Source organism: Eucyclogobius newberryi, unplaced genomic scaffold, assembly GCF_026437365.1.
Source record: "Eucyclogobius newberryi isolate DKJ021-1_F unplaced genomic scaffold, fEucNew1.0.hap1 SCAF_19, whole genome shotgun sequence".
Taxonomy (NCBI): Eukaryota; Metazoa; Chordata; class Actinopteri; order Gobiiformes; family Gobiidae; genus Eucyclogobius; species Eucyclogobius newberryi.
Genome location: NW_027315823.1, coordinates 626,588 through 643,136, shown reverse-complemented (window position 1 = coordinate 643,136; position 16,549 = coordinate 626,588). Strand labels below are relative to the sequence as shown.

Below are 16,549 nucleotides of genomic sequence, written 5' to 3'. Positions count from 1 at the left end.
AGAAGGTGCAGAGGAGGGTCAGACTGAGCAGAAGGTGCAGAGGAGAGGGTCAGACTGAGCAGGAGGTGCAGAGGAGGGTCAGACTGAGCAGAAGGTGCAGAGAAGGTCTGACTGAGCAGAAGGTGCAGAGGAGAGGGGTGCAGAGGAGAGGGTCAGACTGAGCAGAAGGTGCAGAGGAGAGGGTCAGACTGAGCAGAAGGTGCAGAGGAGAGGGTCAGACTGAGCAGAAGGTGCAGAGGTCAGACTGAGCAGAAGGTGCAGAGGAGGTCAGACTGAGCAGAAGGTGCAGAGGAGGTCAGACTGAGCAGAAGGTGCAGAGGAGGGTCAGACTGAGCAGAAGGTGCAGAGGAGGTCAGACTGAGCAGAAGATGCAGAGGAGGTCAGACTGAGCAGAAGGTGCAGAGGAGGGTCAGACTGAGCAGAAGGTGCAGAGGAGGTCAGACTGAGCAGAAGGTGCAGAGGAGGTCAGACTGAGCAGAAGGTGCAGAGGAGGTCAGACTGAGCAGAAGGTGCAGAGGAGGGTCAGACTGAGCAGAAGGTGCAGAGGAGGTCAGACTGAGCAGAAGATGCAGAGGAGGTCAGACTGAGCAGAAGGTGCAGAGGAGGGTCAGACTGAGCAGAAGGTGCAGAGGAGGTCAGACTGAGCAGAAGGTGCAGAGGAGGTCAGACTGAGCAGAAGGTGCAGAGGAGGTCAGACTGAGCAGAAGGTGCAGAGGAGGGTCAGACTGAGCAGAAGGTGCAGAGGAGGGTCAGACTGAGCAGAAGGTGCAGAGAAGGTCTGACTGAGCAGAAGGTGCAGAGGAGAGGGTCAGACTGAGCAGAAGGTGCAGAGGAGAGGGGTGCAGAGGAGAGGGTCAGACTGAGCAGAAGGTGCAAAGGAGAGGGTCAGACTGAGCAGAAGGTGCAGAGGAGAGGGTCAGACTGAGCAGAAGGTGCAGAGGTCAGACTGAGCAGAAGGTGCAGAGAAGGTCTGACTGAGCAGAAGGTGCAGAGAGGGTCAGACTGAGCAGAAGGTGCAGAGGAGGTCAGACTGAGCAGAAGGTGCAGAGAGGGTCAGACTGAGCAGAAGGTGCAGAGGAGGTCAGACTGAGCAGGGGGTGCAGTGGAGAGGGTCAGACTGAGCAGAAGGTGCAGAGGAGGGTCAGACTGAGCAGAAGGTGCAGAGAAGGTCTGACTGAGCAGAAGGTGCAGAGGAGAGGGTCAGACTGAGCAGAAGGTGCAGAGGAGAGGGGTGCAGAGGAGAGGGTCAGACTGAGCAGAAGGTGCAGAGGAGAGGGTCAGACTGAGCAGAAGGTGCAGAGGAGAGGGTCAGACTGAGCAGAAGGTGCAGAGGTCAGACTGAGCAGAAGGTGCAGAGAGGGTCAGACTGAGCAGAAGGTGCAGAGGAGGGTCAGACTGAGCAGAAGGTGCAGAGAAGGTCTGACTGAGCAGAAGGTGCAGAGAAGGTCAGACTGAGCAGAAGGTGCAGAGAAGGTCTGACTGAGCAGAAGGTGCAGAGAAGGTCTGACTGAGCAGAAGGTGCAGAGAAGGTCAGACTGAGCAGAAGGTGCAGAGAAGGTCTGACAGAGCAGAAGGTGCAGAGAAGGTCTGACTGAGCAGAAGGTGCAGAGAAGGTCAGACTGAGCAGAAGGTGCAGAGAAGGTCAGACTGAGCAGAAGGTGCAGAGAAGGTCTGACTGAGCAGAAGGTGCAGAGAAGGTCTGACTGAGCAGAAGGTGCAGAGAAGGTCTGACTGAGCAGAAGGTGCAGAGAAGGTCAGACTGAGCAGAAGGTGCAGAGAAGGTCAGACTGAGCAGAAGGTGCAGAGAAGGTCTGACTGAGCAGAAGGTGCAGAGAAGGTCAGACTGAGCAGAAGGTGCAGAGAAGGTCTGACTGAGCAGAAGGTGCAGAGAAGGTCTGACTGAGCAGAAGGTGCAGAGAAGGTCTGACTGAGCAGAAGGTGCAGAGAAGGTCAGACTGAGCAGAAGGTGCAGAGAAGGTCAGACTGAGCAGAAGGTGCAGAGAAGGTCTGACTGAGCAGAAGGTGCAGAGAAGGTCTGACTGAGCAGAAGGTGCAGAGGAGGGTCAGACTGAGCAGAAGGTGCAGAGGAGGGTCAGACTGAGCAGAAGGTGCAGAGGAGGGTCTGACTGAGCAGAAGGTGCAGAGGGTCAGTAGTCGCACATAGATATTAATCAGACTCTTGGATTTTGAAGATCTAAATTTCACCTTCAGGTTAAACACATTTACGAGCCACATCTGTGTGAGGAGGAGCAGGAAATATGAAATATGACTGTGACGAAGGACCCGCCCCGTTTCTGCCAGGTGCCTGATTGACAGGTCGAGTAGCCAATCACGCGTTAGCATAGGCAAGTTAGGTTGAGGATGCTACGTGTTTGCAGCGTTTTAGTTGTTTTCTCCCACATCGTGTAGAGCTTGTGGTTTTTGTTTGGTGTGCGTGATAAAAAAAACACACACGTATTTACATAATCAATAACTGCTCTGCAAATACCAACCACCAGTATTATTTGACTAAAACCTTTAATAAAGAGAAAACCCTGGATCATCTCTCCCAGTGCATTCTTGCCAATGCCCCCTGGCGGTCACAACCCGTATGAAACCAGAAAATTAGCTCTCCCCAAAACAATGACTGTTTTATCCACAAGCACAACTCTCCTGTAAAACCTGAAGAAGATAATTATATATGTAAAAGCGTTGATGGTCATGTGATCGAACAAGTACAAATACTTCAGTATCTGGATCGATGATGAACTCCTTCAACAAACACAAGAGCCGACAGTGAAAAAAGTGAATATAATGGACTAATTAATAAATTAAATGATCAATTCAGTTTCTTTCTTTGACTAAAAATCAGATCAAAGTCACGACGTTTTTATGTTAATTTCAAAATGTGTGTGAAATATTTTTAACATTTTACTTTGAAATACATTTTGAACTGGTGCTACAGTAGTGTTACTACTAGTACTATTACTTTGCTTCTGTATCTGTACTTTTACCTAAGTAACGGTTTTACTTTTACCTAAGTAACGGTCCTCACGCTTCATCAAACCTGTGCATTACTCAAGTGTCCACAAGAGGGCGCTGTGCATCAGATAAAGCCGCACTGTGGAGACAAACACTGCGTCTTATATAAAGAACCTTAGTCTGGCGGTAATGCAACAATTGATAAGATAAGATAAGATATTCCTTGGATGCCAACCGCCATAAAACAACAACGACAACAACAACAACAACATGAAACTGCTGATGTTACAAATAAATGGAGTTAATTCATTGTAAAGTCTGTTTTCTCCTGCTCTTCTTCTGCTCCTGTTCACTCCTCTTTTCATCCTAAAAAACAAATAAACCAAGACTAAAGTTCTGACATGTGAAAGCGGTCCTCTCAGCGCGGTCCTCTCAGCGCGGTCCTCTGGGTGCGGTCCTCTCGGTGTGATCCTCTCAGCGCGGTCCTCTCAGCGCGGTCCTGTCGGTGTGGTCCTCGGTGTGGTCCTCGTGGTCCTCTGGGTGCGGTCCTCTGGGTGCGGTCCTGTCGGCGCAGACTCCGGGTTGCAGTTCACCCGTGTGACGCAGCGGCTCCTCCCACACCGGGTTAACGGGACACTGGACGCTCTGGACTCTGCGGCTCGGAGCCTCCGGGACACACGTGACACACGGTAAGCCCCAAACCGGGTCAAACACAGCTTTTTACAGAGACGTGTTGGAGCTTGTCCTGCGCATGTGGGACATGTGGACGTCATGCGGGGACATTATAGGGAACATGTGTACGTCATGCGTGAGTTTGGGACGTTTGTCCCAAAAGTGGGAATGAAACTTGTTGAAAATGTGGTAAAAACATAAGTTCTTAGTTTAAAGTGACTTTTCATTGGATCATGTTCTGAAGTTGTCTTCCTGAAGGACGTGTCCCCGGGCGTGTCCCCGGGCGTGTCCCCGGGCGTGTCCCCGGACGTGTCCCCGGGCGTGTCCGGCCTTGTCCAAATGTAACGGGCTATTTTAAGAACGAGTCCAACTTTAACAAACATAATTCTAATCACGCCTCAAAGAAAATGAAATAAATGTGAGAAATAGAATGTGACAAGTTCCTTAGAAACACTTTCCCTTTCAGTGGATGGAAAAGAAAAGCACTAAAGTGTAATTATAAAGTATATTTATAAAGTGTATCAATCATTCCAAATGTAAATGTAAATTATAAAATAAATTATATTGTTATATTATATATAAATGTAATACATAAGGAGGAGATGGAGATATAAGAGTTTAGTCCATTTATCAATATTATAGCCTTTTAACCTCTTTATTATAACCTCTTATTAACAAAGTCTCATTGTAAACACATGTGCAGTATTTTTCATGTACGTTTTACTTTCATTGAGTAAAAGTACTGAATCTATTTCTACACTAATAATAATAATAATGTTAATAATAATAATACAAATAATGTTAATAATGATAATAATTAAATTATTATTATTAATAATAATAATATTATTAATAATAATAATAATAAATATAGCCGCAAGCGGCAATGATCGGCCCTCGCCACGCCGCCGCCACACCGCAAGAGGAGGGGGCGCTAACGCGCCCAAATTGTCCTTTTATTACGCCTACTGCTGAATCTGTGACGCTGTCACATCTTCTCCCCTTTGTTTTACATCAAAAAGCAATTTTATTTTGAATTCTTGGCAAAATGTGCGGCTTTGCCGCACAGACACCGTGGCTCTTTGAATAAAAATGTGGATAACTTTTGATGGTCCTGAAGATGAGTCTCACCAAATTTCAGGTTAATAGGGCTGACGCCCTGAGGGGGAGGAGTTTGTGAAAGTCTAAAGTGTAAACATGTTCTGGCGATTTCCCCATTGGAATAACATGGAAGGTTTCGGTCATCGTTACGGCAACGCCATAACAATTATGACATGGGTCTCATTGACTTTTTTGATGGGGATGCTAAAATTGAGTTGTGTGTCAAATTTCATATAATTTCTCAAAACTAAACATTTAACCTCCATATAAAATCTGTAGGGGGCGCTGTGGCGCCAAATGAATTTATTTAACTTCAAGTAGGTTTAGGGCAAAGAGTTTAACAACTGATTCTAATTTGACGCAATTCGGACTTTATCTGCGCAAACGGCAGAAATGTTAAATTTGGGAGATTTCTGAAATTCTAGCTACAGTTTGCGGCTTCGCCGCACAGAGACCGTGAGAGGTATCAATGTAATTTGGATAACTTTTGATGTCCCACTCCTCAGTAGCATTTTCACCAAATTTCAGCTTTTTAGGGCCAACGCCCTGGGGGGAGTTCGTAAAAGTACAACGTTTGGAAAAACTCCAAAATCATGTTTAGCCATTTTTGAAGCAATATGGCCGACATTTGGTTGGGTGGACGGCGTTGCCGTAATAATATTTTTTACTTCTCTTGTCACCATCTACCTCTGCACCAAATTTCATGATTCTACGATCAGATTTTTTTTGGGTCATTTCCCATCTCTCAATGCATTTTTGGTACATTTGGGGGCGCTGACGCGCCAATTTTTTTTATTTTAGAAAAGGGAAATAGCCAGAATGTAGAGAGGCACGATTTTTAGAGGTGTGAACATTTTTGTGACTTTTCGTCAATGTTCACTGGGTGAAAAATAGGGGGGTTGGTCCCGAGAAGAAGAAGAAGAAGAAGAATATTCCGATGCGAAAACAATGTTTCCCATTTTTCAAATATCATAAACTATACATTTTCGGAAAGCGCTCGCGCTTTCCTACCTCATGGTGTGGGTCCCTGGTCACTGACGGGTACTTTCGTTAATTTTGAGTGGGCTCCGCCCACTTTGTGTTTTTGGCCCTCTATACAGTAATAATGTTCAATTTTTGCATCACATGTTTATATGCACGGAACATGCAAGAGATGGGGAACGTATTCGTGAGCTACTTAGCGCAAATGAGTGCTTTATATGGGGATGACGACCGCTTCGCGGTCGTCATCCCAATGTAAAGTGCTCGTTTAGTGCGAACTTTTGCACGGGCTTCGCCCGTTTACAACGGTAATGTTCCATTTTCCTACAACTAATTAGTATGCACGGGGCGTGCATGAGTGGAGGAGTGCGTTAGTGAGTGTTTGGAAGTGGGCAAGCGCTTCGCGCTCGATTTCGTGCGCACTACGTGCGCACTTTCGCAGCCGTGCTTCGCACGGCCTTACGAGATTGATAGGCCTCTCGCCAGCTTGTGGCGCTCGGGCCTAAATATAGCCGCAAGCGGCGATGATCGGCCCTCGCCACTGCCGCCCGACAACACAAGAGACTTTCATATAAAAGGAGAAGTTTGCAGCTTCGCCGAACAAAGTCCGTGAAACTTAAAATAAAAATCTGGAAATGATTCACATCAAATTCCAGGTTAATCGGCCCAAAGAGTTCGTTAAAGGCGGTATGGACGATTTTTGGGCGATTTGAGAACGCAGGTGGAAGTGCTCATGCCACTCCCCCGTGCTCATGCCACTCCCCCGTGCTCATGCCACTCCCCCGTGCGGACTGATACAACACACATGTGCGTTTGTTTATTAGCGCAACAGATCTCATCACATCTCTCGTCTCCCGTAGATTTCTGTCCACTTCTGCGTCAGCTCGAACTGTCTTTCTCCGTCTTCATTTTGCCCCGTACACTGAGGGAACTATATTATGATAGATCCATGCACTTAGGCACGCGGAAACGTGTGGACGAGCCTGACGCGGCTGCAGGTGAGCGACAGGTGCGTTTTATGATTGATACGTGGCAGGACAAATGATTTATCCACGCCACGAGGAAATATGATAAAAAATGTTCTGAAAAAAAATCGTCCATACCACCTTTAATTGTAAGCGATTTCACCATTGGAATAACATGGATCGTCCCTCGTCCCACAGACATCGTTTAATCCGTTTCTCACTGTCGCCCTCAGAGGAAACCGTTGTTGTGATTTTGGGCGTTACAAAAATAAATTGAATCGAATTGAAAATCGGCTACAAATATGACATGGGTGTTTTGGGCTTTTTTATTGGCAATTGTCAAAATAGAATTTTGTGCAAAATTTGATACATTTTGTAATTTATTTTTTTTTGCCCCGACTCAAAGAGTCGTTTAATGTTAAATTATCGGGGAATCGTGAAGCTTAGAATAAAATGTGCATAACTTTTGATGGTCCACTCATGAAGATGAGTCTCACCAAATTCCAGGTTAATCGTGCTAATGCCAAAGCAGGAGTTCGTAAAAATATAAAGTGCAACTATGTTCAAATTTCAACCTGCCGCGCCGAGTCAGGGGAGGTCCTGAAAGTCCTGCAGCAGATGCACAAGGCCCGGGCTCCACATCAAGCTTCATTAAGTTAGTCTCAGCCGCAGACATGTAGACTATACAGCCATAATGTCCCTCATGATGGCCCGATGAATACTCAGGAGCAACCTTCTGCTGGCCCCCCAGTCCTGGCCCCCCAGTCCTGGCCCCCCAGTCCTGGCCCCCCAGTCCTGGCCCCCCAGTCCTGGCCCCCCAGTCCTGGACGGACAGACAACGAAGCAGCTTATTCACCTTTTTGCATTTACCACTGACCTGATCAATGTGCTGTCGCCAACTAAGCCTCTCGTCAAGATGACTCCCAAGAACCTCACTTCCCTGACCTGTTCACGCACCTGCCCATGCAGTCTAAGGGAGACGTCCTTATGCCCATTGAAGAAACCAATCACTTGAGACTTCTGTACGGACAGTTCAAACCCCCAATTCAGAGTCCATTGCTCCACCTGCTGGAACACCAAAGAAGAACGTCACAAGACCATATATGGACTCTTGTCTGTTTCTTTCTCGTGAGAGAAGCCAGCGCTGCTCCCAAGTGTGAAGGTTCCAAGTGTGAAGGTTCCAAGTGTGAAGGTTCCAAGTGTGAAGGTTCCAAGTGTGAAGGTTCCAAGTGTGAAGGTTCCAAGTGTGAAGGTTCCAGAATGAATGAGAATACCTTGGTCGTGGATAGAGAGGATGTTGTGCTCTTTATGGTGGATGTTATAAACTGAGCTGCTCAGACTCAAAGCAGAACTGAAAGGATCAGGATCATTGCTGAAGAATCAAAAACGTCTCAGACACTGGGACCATCAGCACAGGAGCTCCACAGGGCTGTGTACTTTCTCCCCTGCTCTTCTCCCTGTGACAAACTGCTGCACCTCCAGTCACGACTCTGTAAAACTAATTAAGTTTGCGGACGGCACCACCCTCATCACCATGACGACACCACCCTCATCGGGCTCATCTCAGACGGGGATGAGTCTGTTACAGGAGGTGGAGCGGCTGGTGTCCTGGTGCAGCGGGAACAACATGGAGCTCAACGCCCAGAAGACAGTGGAGATGATCGTGGACTTCAGGAAAGTCACAGCCCCCCTCACCCTGACAGACCCCCCTATCTCCACTGTAGACTCCTCCCACTTCCTCACCACCACCATCACCAGGACCTAAAGTGGGAGGAGCCACCATCACCAGGACCTCAAGTGGGAGGAGCCACCATCACCAGGACCTAAAGTGGGAGGAGCCACCATCAGCTCCTCATCATGAAGCTCCAGCAGAGGATGAACTTCCTGCAGCAGCTGAGGAAAGACAAACTGATGATGGAGCAGTTCTACACGGCCATCATTGAGTCCTCACCTCCTCCATCACCTCCTTCATCACCTCCTTTTTCACCTCCTCCATCATCTCCTCCATCACCTCCTCCATCACCTCCTCCATCATCTCCTCCATCACCTCCTCCATCACCTCCTTCATCACCTCCTCCATCACCTCCTTCATCACCTCCTCCGTCACTTCCTCCGTCACCTCCTCCAGCACCTCCTCCATCACCTCCTGCAGCACCTCCTCCATCACCTCCTCCATCACCTCCTCCATCACCTCCTCCATCACCTCCTCCATCACCTCCTTCATCACCTCCTCCATCACCTCCTTCATCACCTCCTCCGTCACTTCCTCCGTCACCTCCTCCAGCACCTCCTCCATCACCTCCTCCAGCACCTCCTCCATCACCTCCTCCATCACCTCCTCCAGCACCTCCTCCATCACCTCCTCCATCACCTCCTCCATCACCTCCTCCAGCACCTCCTCCGTCACCTCCTCCATCACCTCCTCCATCACCTCCTCCAGCACCTCCTCCATCACCTCCTCCAGCACCTCCTCCGTCACCTCCTCCATCAACTCCTCCATCACCTCCTCCATCACCTCCTCCAGCACCTCCTCCATCACCTCCTCCATCACCTCCTCCAGCACCTCCTCCATCACCTCCTCCATCACCTCCTCCAGCACCTCCTCCGTCACCTCCTCCGTCACCTCCTCCGTCACCTCCTCCATCACCTCCTCCAGCACCTCCTCCATCACCTCCTCCATCACCTCCTCCATCACCTCCTCCAGCACCTCCTCCATCACCTCCTCCATCACCTCCTCCATCACCTCCTCCAGCACCTCCTCCGTCACCTCCTCCAGCACCTCCTCCGTCACCTCCTCCATCACACCTCCTCCATCACCTCCTCCATCACCTCCTCCATCACCTCCTCCAGCACCTCCTCCATCACCTCCTCCATCACCTCCTCCAGCACCTCCTCCGTCACCTCCTCCGTCACCTCCTCCGTCACCTCCTCCATCACCTCCTCCATCACCTCCTCCAGCACCTCCTCCATCACCTCCTCCAGCACCTCCTCCGTCACCTCCTCCATCAACTCCTCCATCACCTCCTCCATCACCTCCTCCAGCACCTCCTCCATCACCTCCTCCATCACCTCCTCCAGCACCTCCTCCATCACCTCCTCCATCACCTCCTCCAGCACCTCCTCCGTCACCTCCTCCGTCACCTCCTCCGTCACCTCCTCCATCACCTCCTCCAGCACCTCCTCCATCACCTCCTCCATCACCTCCTCCATCACCTCCTCCAGCACCTCCTCCATCACCTCCTCCATCACCTCCTCCATCACCTCCTCCAGCACCTCCTCCGTCACCTCCTCCAGCACCTCCTCCGTCACCTCCTCCATCACACCTCCTCCATCACCTCCTCCATCACCTCCTCCATCACCTCCTCCAGCACCTCCTCCATCACCTCCTCCATCACCTCCTCCATCACCTCCTCCAGCACCTCCTCCGTCACCTCCTCCAGCACCTCCTCCGTCACCTCCTCCATCACACCTCCTCCATCACCTCCTCCATCACCTCCTCCATCTCCTCCTCCGTCTCCTTCTCCGTCACCTCCTCCGTCACCTCCTCCGTCACCTCCTCCATCACCTCCTCCATCACCTCCTCCATCACCTCCTCCGTCACTTCCTCCGTCACCTCCTCCAGCACCTCCTCCATCACCTCCTCCAGCACCTCCTCCATCACCTCCTCCATCACCTCCTCCAGCACCTCCTCCATCACCTCCTCCATCACCTCCTCCATCACCTCCTCCATCACCTCCTCCATCACCTCCTCCAGCACCTCCTCCATCACCTCCTCCATCACCTCCTCCAGCACCTCCTCCGTCACCTCCTCCATCACCTCCTCCATCACCTCCTCCAGCACCTCCTCCATCACCTCCTCCAGCACCTCCTCCGTCACCTCCTCCATCACCTCCTCCATCACCTCCTCCATCACCTCCTCCAGCACCTCCTCCATCACCTCCTCCATCACCTCCTCCAGCACCTCCTCCATCACCTCCTCCAGCACCTCTTCCATCTCCTCCTCCATCTCCTTCTCCGTCACCTCCTCCGTCACCTCCTCCGTCACCTCCTCCGTCACCTCCTCCGTCTCCTCCTCCATCACCTCCTCCATCACCTCCTCCAGCACCTCCTCCGTCACCTCCTCCATCTCCTCCATCACCTCCTCCGTCACCTCCTCCAGCACCTCCTCCATCACCTCCTCCAGCACCTCCTCCATCACCTCCTCCATCTCCTCCTCCATCACCTCCATCACCTCCTCCATCACCTCCTCCATCACCTCCTCCAGCACCTCCTCCATCACCTCCTCCAGCACCTCCTCCATCACCTCCTCCATCACCTCCTCCATCACACCTCCTCCGTCACCTCCTCCAGCACCTCCTCCATCACCTCCTCCATCACCTCCTCCAGCACCTCCTCCGTCACCTCCTCCGTCACCTCCTCCGTCATCTCCTCCGTCACCTCCTCCAGCACCTCCTCCAGCACCTCCTCCGTCACCTCCTCCGTCACCTCCTCCATCACCTCCTCCATCACCTCCTCCAGCACCTCCTCCAGCACCTCCTCCGTCACCTCCTCCGTCATCTCCTCCGTCACCTCCTCCAGCACCTCCTCCGTCACCTCCTCCGTCACCTCCTCCTTCACCTCCTCCATCACCTCCTCCATCACCTCCTCCATCACACCTCCTCCGTCACCTCCTCCAGCACCTCCTCCAGCACCTCCTCCATCACCTCCTCCAGCACCTCCTCCAGCACCTCCTCCAGCACCTCCTCCGTCACCTCCTCCATCACCTCCTCCATCACCTCCTCCAGCACCTCCTCCATCACCTCCTCCAGCACCTCCTCCGTCACCTCCTCCGTCACCTCCTCCGTCACCTCCTCCAGCACCTCCTCCGTCACCTCCTCCGTCACCTCCTCCAGCACCTCCTCCATCACCTCCTCCATCACCTCCTCCATCACACCTCCTCCGTCACCTCCTCCATCACCTCCTCCATCACCTCTTCCAGCACCTCCTCCGTCACCTCCTCCGTCACCTCCTCCGTCATCTCCTCCGTCACCTCCTCCATCACCTCCTCCATCACCTCCTCCAGCACCTCCTCCGTCACCTCCTCCGTCACCTCCTCCGTCATCTCCTCCGTCACCTCCTCCAGCACCTCCTCCAGCACCTCCTCCGTCACCTCCTCCGTCACCTCCTCCATCACCTCCTCCAGCACCACCTCCTCCAGCACCTCCTCCAGCACCTCCTCCGTCACCTCCTCCGTCACCTCCTCCATCACCTCCTCCATCACCTCCTCCATCACCTCCTCCAGCACCTCCTCCATCACCTCCTCCGTCACCTCCTCCGTCACCTCCTCCGTCACCTCCTCCAGCACCTCCTCCATCACCTCCTCCATCACCTCCTCCATCACCTCCTCCGGCACCTCCTCCGGCACCTCCTCCGTCACCTCCTCCGTCACCTCCTCCAGCAGCTCCTCCATCACCTCCTCAATCACCTCCTCCATCACCTCCTCCGTCACCTCCTCCATCACCTCCTCCGTCACCTCCTCCGTCACCTCCTCCAGCACCTCCTCCATCACCTCCTCCATCACCTCCTCCATCACCTCCTCCATCACCTCCTCCGTCACCTCCTCCAGCACCTCCTCCAGCACCTCCTCCGTCACCTCCTCCGTCACCTCCTCCATCACCTCCTCCAGCACCACCTCCTCCGTCACCTCCTCCAGCACCTCCTCCAGCACCTCCTCCGTCACCTCCTCCGTCACCTCCTCCATCACCTCCTCCATCACCTCCTCCATCACCTCCTCCAGCACCTCCTCCATCACCTCCTCCGTCACCTCCTCCGTCACCTCCTCCGTCACCTCCTCCGTCACCTCCTCCAGCACCTCCTCCGTCACCTCCTCCGTCACCTCCTCCAGCACCTCCTCCATCACCTCCTCCATCACCTCCTCCATCACCTCCTCCGGCACCTCCTCCGGCACCTCCTCCGTCACCTCCTACGTCACCTCCTCCAGCAGCTCCTCCATCACCTCCTCAATCACCTCCTCCGTCACCTCCTCCAGCACCTCCTCCATCACCTCCTCCATCACCTCCTCCATCACCTCCTCCATCACCTCCTCCATCACCTCTTCCATCACCTCCTTGCACTCACTGCTCTCTTCACTTCTTATTGCACCACATATTTTATTTATGTACATAACATCAACCTTATTTTAACTTTACTTACCTATTTTTTTATATATCTGGAGCTATTCATTGTTCAATGTTTTGATGTTTGTGTTGCATCGAATCACCAGGACAAGTAACACTCCTGTCCACACAGTTCAGAGTTATCTCCAACAATGTATCCAACTTGTATTTCAAATACTGTTTTTTTATTATTCATATAAGATCTCACACAGTATTACGTTCTAACTGTGAGCTGCCCGTTCGCCTTTCCACAGATCTGACCTATAACTTGCCCTGAACACCTGCTTGATACGTTAATGCAACTGTGGAACATTTCAACATTCCAGGCAGTAGAACATCTCCACTCTTACTAACAGTGTAATTGTGTCAGTTATTGGCTGTTCCACGAAAAATTTAGCTTGGATTTAGAAAGAAAATAGTGCAGTAAATCACAATTCCTTTTTGTTTTTAATTTTTTTAAATTTTTGTCATGTTTCAAACTTTGCATTTCTCTGATTGGATAATACGTCTGTCAATCCCACCCATCAAAAACTTGGATGTCATTTCTAGCTATATTTCTAACTAGCTTATAATAGGAATAAGAAATTTAGCCGCAAGCGGCAATGATCGGCCCTCGCCGCCACCGCCACAAGAGGAGGCAATTTACCTTTAATTAGACCGACTGCTGAATCGTGACGCTGTCGCGTCTTCCCCCCTTTGCTTCACATATGAAGGGAAATGGCTCCTTGACTCTTAGAGTAAATGTGTGCACGGGGCGAGCGTGAGGAGGAGAGCGTTAGTGAGTGTTTGGAAGTGGGCGAGCACTAAGCACTTTCACAGCCGAAAGTGCTTCGCACGGTCTTACGGGACAAATAGGCCTCTCTCCAGCTTGTGGCGCTCGGGCCTAATAAAGTACAGAATACAGAAATATGCAGTTTAAACTAATATCCTACACATGCATGAGTTGAAGTAGTTGGTTATGATTAATTGTCTGGAAACATTGAAATACAGACTAAAATGGGCTGTTTTAGTGTCACAGTCATTAACACTTTCTCGTTAAACTAGAACTAACCCAGGTCTAATCAATAACTCGGCCGACGTGACCCAGAAGTAACAAAGACTTGTTATGGTCAAAACCAAGTGTAATACAGTGATCCCTCGCTATATCGCGGTTCACTTTTCACGCTCTCGCTGCTTCACGGATTTGCATCATGCATTGTGTTCTGCATTCTGATTGGCTAAACAGTCTCTCCGCGTCTTCAATAACGTTATGGATTCATATGGACACGTACGTAAAACCGCCAAATTGAAGTTTGTGAGGCCGGTGAGAGCACGTGAGCTTCAATGTTTTATGGAGTATTTTATTGTACAATAACTGTAAAAAAATAAAGGTTTCTACTTCGCGGATTTCGCCTATTGCGGGTTCTTTTTGGAACGTGACCCCGCGATAAACGAGGATCACTCTACTACAAACATTTAAAATGATGTTTCATTAAAAACAGCTATCAGACCACACTTTGTGAGGTCCCCTAGTGAGGGCCCATAAGTGAGGTCCCCTAGTGAGGTCCCCTAGTGAGGTCCCCTAGTGAGGTCCTCTAGTGAGGTCCCACAGTGAGGTCCCATAGTGAGGTCCCCTAGTGAGGTCCCCTAGTGAGGTCCCCTAGTGAGGTCCCATAGTGAGGTCCCCTAGTGAGGTCCCATAGTGAGGTCCCCTAGTGAGGTCCCCTAGTGAGGTCCCCTAGTGAGGTCCCATAGTGAGGTCCCACAGTGAGGTCCCACAGTGAGGTCCCCTAGTGAGGTCCCATAGTGAGGTCCCACAGTGAGGTCCCACAGTGAGGTCCCATAGTGAGGTCCCCTAGTGAGGTCCCACAGTGAGGTCCCACAGTGAGGTCCCCTAGTGAGGTCCCACAGTGAGGTCCCACAGTGAGGTCCCACAGTGAGGTCCCCTAGTGAGGTCCCACAGTGAGGTCCCACAGTGAGGTCCCCTAGTGAGGTCCCATAGTGAGGTCCCACAGTGAGGTCCCACAGTGAGGTCCCATAGTGAGGTCCCCTAGTGAGGTCCCACAGTGAGGTCCCACAGTGAGGTCCCCTAGTGAGGTCCCATAGTGAGGTCCCACAGTGAGGTCCCCTAGTGAGGTCCCACAGTGAGGTCCCACAGTGAGGTCCCACAGTGAGGTCCCCTAGTGAGGTCCCATAGTGAGGTCCCACAGTGAGGTCCCACAGTGAGGTCCCACAGTGAGGTCCCCTAGTGAGGTCCCCTAGTGAGGTCCCCTAGTGAGGTCCCATAGTGAGGTCCCCTAGTGAGGTCCCATAGTGAGGTCCCACAGTGAGGTCCCATAGTGAGGTCCCACAGTGAGGTCCCCTAGTGAGGTCCCACAGTGAGGTCCCACAGTGAGGTCCCACAGTGAGGTCCCCTAGTGAGGTCCCATAGTGAGGTCCCACAGTGAGGTCCCACAGTGAGGTCCCATAGTGAGGTCCCCTAGTGAGGTCCCACAGTGAGGTCCCCTAGTGAGGTCCCCTAGTGAGGTCCCACAGTGAGGTCCCACAGTGAGGTCCCCTAGTGAGGTCCCCTAGTGAGGTCCCCTAGTGAGGTCCCACAGTGAGGTCCCACAGTGAGGTCCCCTAGTGAGGTCCCATAGTGAGGTCCCACAGTGAGGTCCCCTAGTGAGGTCCCACAGTGAGGTCCCACAGTGAGGTCCCACAGTGAGGTCCCACAGTGAGGTCCCCTAGTGAGGTCCCATAGTGAGGTCCCACAGTGAGGTCCCACAGTGAGGTCCCATAGTGAGGTCCCCTAGTGAGGTCCCACAGTGAGGTCCCCTAGTGAGGTCCCATAGTGAGGTCCCACAGTGAGGTCCCATAGTGAGGTCCCACAGTGAGGTCCCCTAGTGAGGTCCCCTAGTGAGGTCCCACAGTGAGGTCCCACAGTGAGGTCCCCATAGACACATTATATGGAGTCATACTGCAGTGTAATATTAGCTGTATTGATGTCTGCAGGGAACAAGGGAACAAGCGGTAGAAAATGGATGGATGTCTGCAGTGGCTAACAGTGGCTAACAGTGGCTAACAGTGGCTAACAGTGGCTAACAGTAGCTAACAGTGGCTAACAGTGGCTAACAGTGGCTAACAGTGCTGACTTGTCATGCTTTTGTTTTTCAGATCTTGTGATTCAACCAAAATTCCACCTCAACAATAAAAATGGTGAGTACGGACTAAACCAGGACTAATCCAGGACTAAACCAGGACTAAACCAGGACTAATCCAGGACTAAACCAGGACTAAACCAGGACTAATCCAGGACTAAACCAGGATTAAACCAGGGCTAAACCAGGACTAATCCAGGGCTAAACCAGGACTAAAGACCAAATCAACCAGCAAAATCAACTGGATCAAAATTCTTACTATTCTTCTTCTTATCTTTGTTCCACTGCTTTTTGTATGAATCATTTCAACTGATTTAAGGAATTCACGTTTTTGTTGAAATTGTAACCAAAAAGTTGCTGTCCACAGTTCAGTGTCAACATTTAGGCTGTTTATAGTGTTCAAACAGTGAAGGAGGTGAAGTGAAAGGCTCCTTCAGGATAAACCAGGCACAGAGTCTCAAGTGAAGACTTCTTAAGTTTTCTGAGAACCATATTTGAGTATCACGCTTAATTTACCTTCCAAAATACTATAGACAATAATTCCCCCCAAACCCCCCTTTTTCCTAATTCAATTCAATTTTGCAACACCTGAAAT

The 16,549-nt window shown here is 51.2% G+C and overlaps 1 protein-coding gene across 2 annotated transcripts in view; it reads left to right on the top strand.

Annotated features, from left to right (window-relative positions):
• The first annotated feature begins 3,589 nt into the window (after positions 1–3,589).
• The window catches only part of anxa6 (annexin A6), a 70,128-nt gene continuing 57,168 nt past the window's right edge, over positions 3,590–16,549 (top strand). For both annotated transcript variants that reach the window (XM_072451432.1, XM_072451431.1), the window contains exons 1-2: positions 3,590–3,650; positions 15,971–16,012. In XM_072451432.1, coding sequence (XP_072307533.1) covers positions 16,010–16,012 — 3 coding nt within the window. In that variant the 5' untranslated portion in view covers positions 3,590–3,650; positions 15,971–16,009. The remainder of the gene's footprint in view (positions 3,651–15,970; positions 16,013–16,549) is intronic.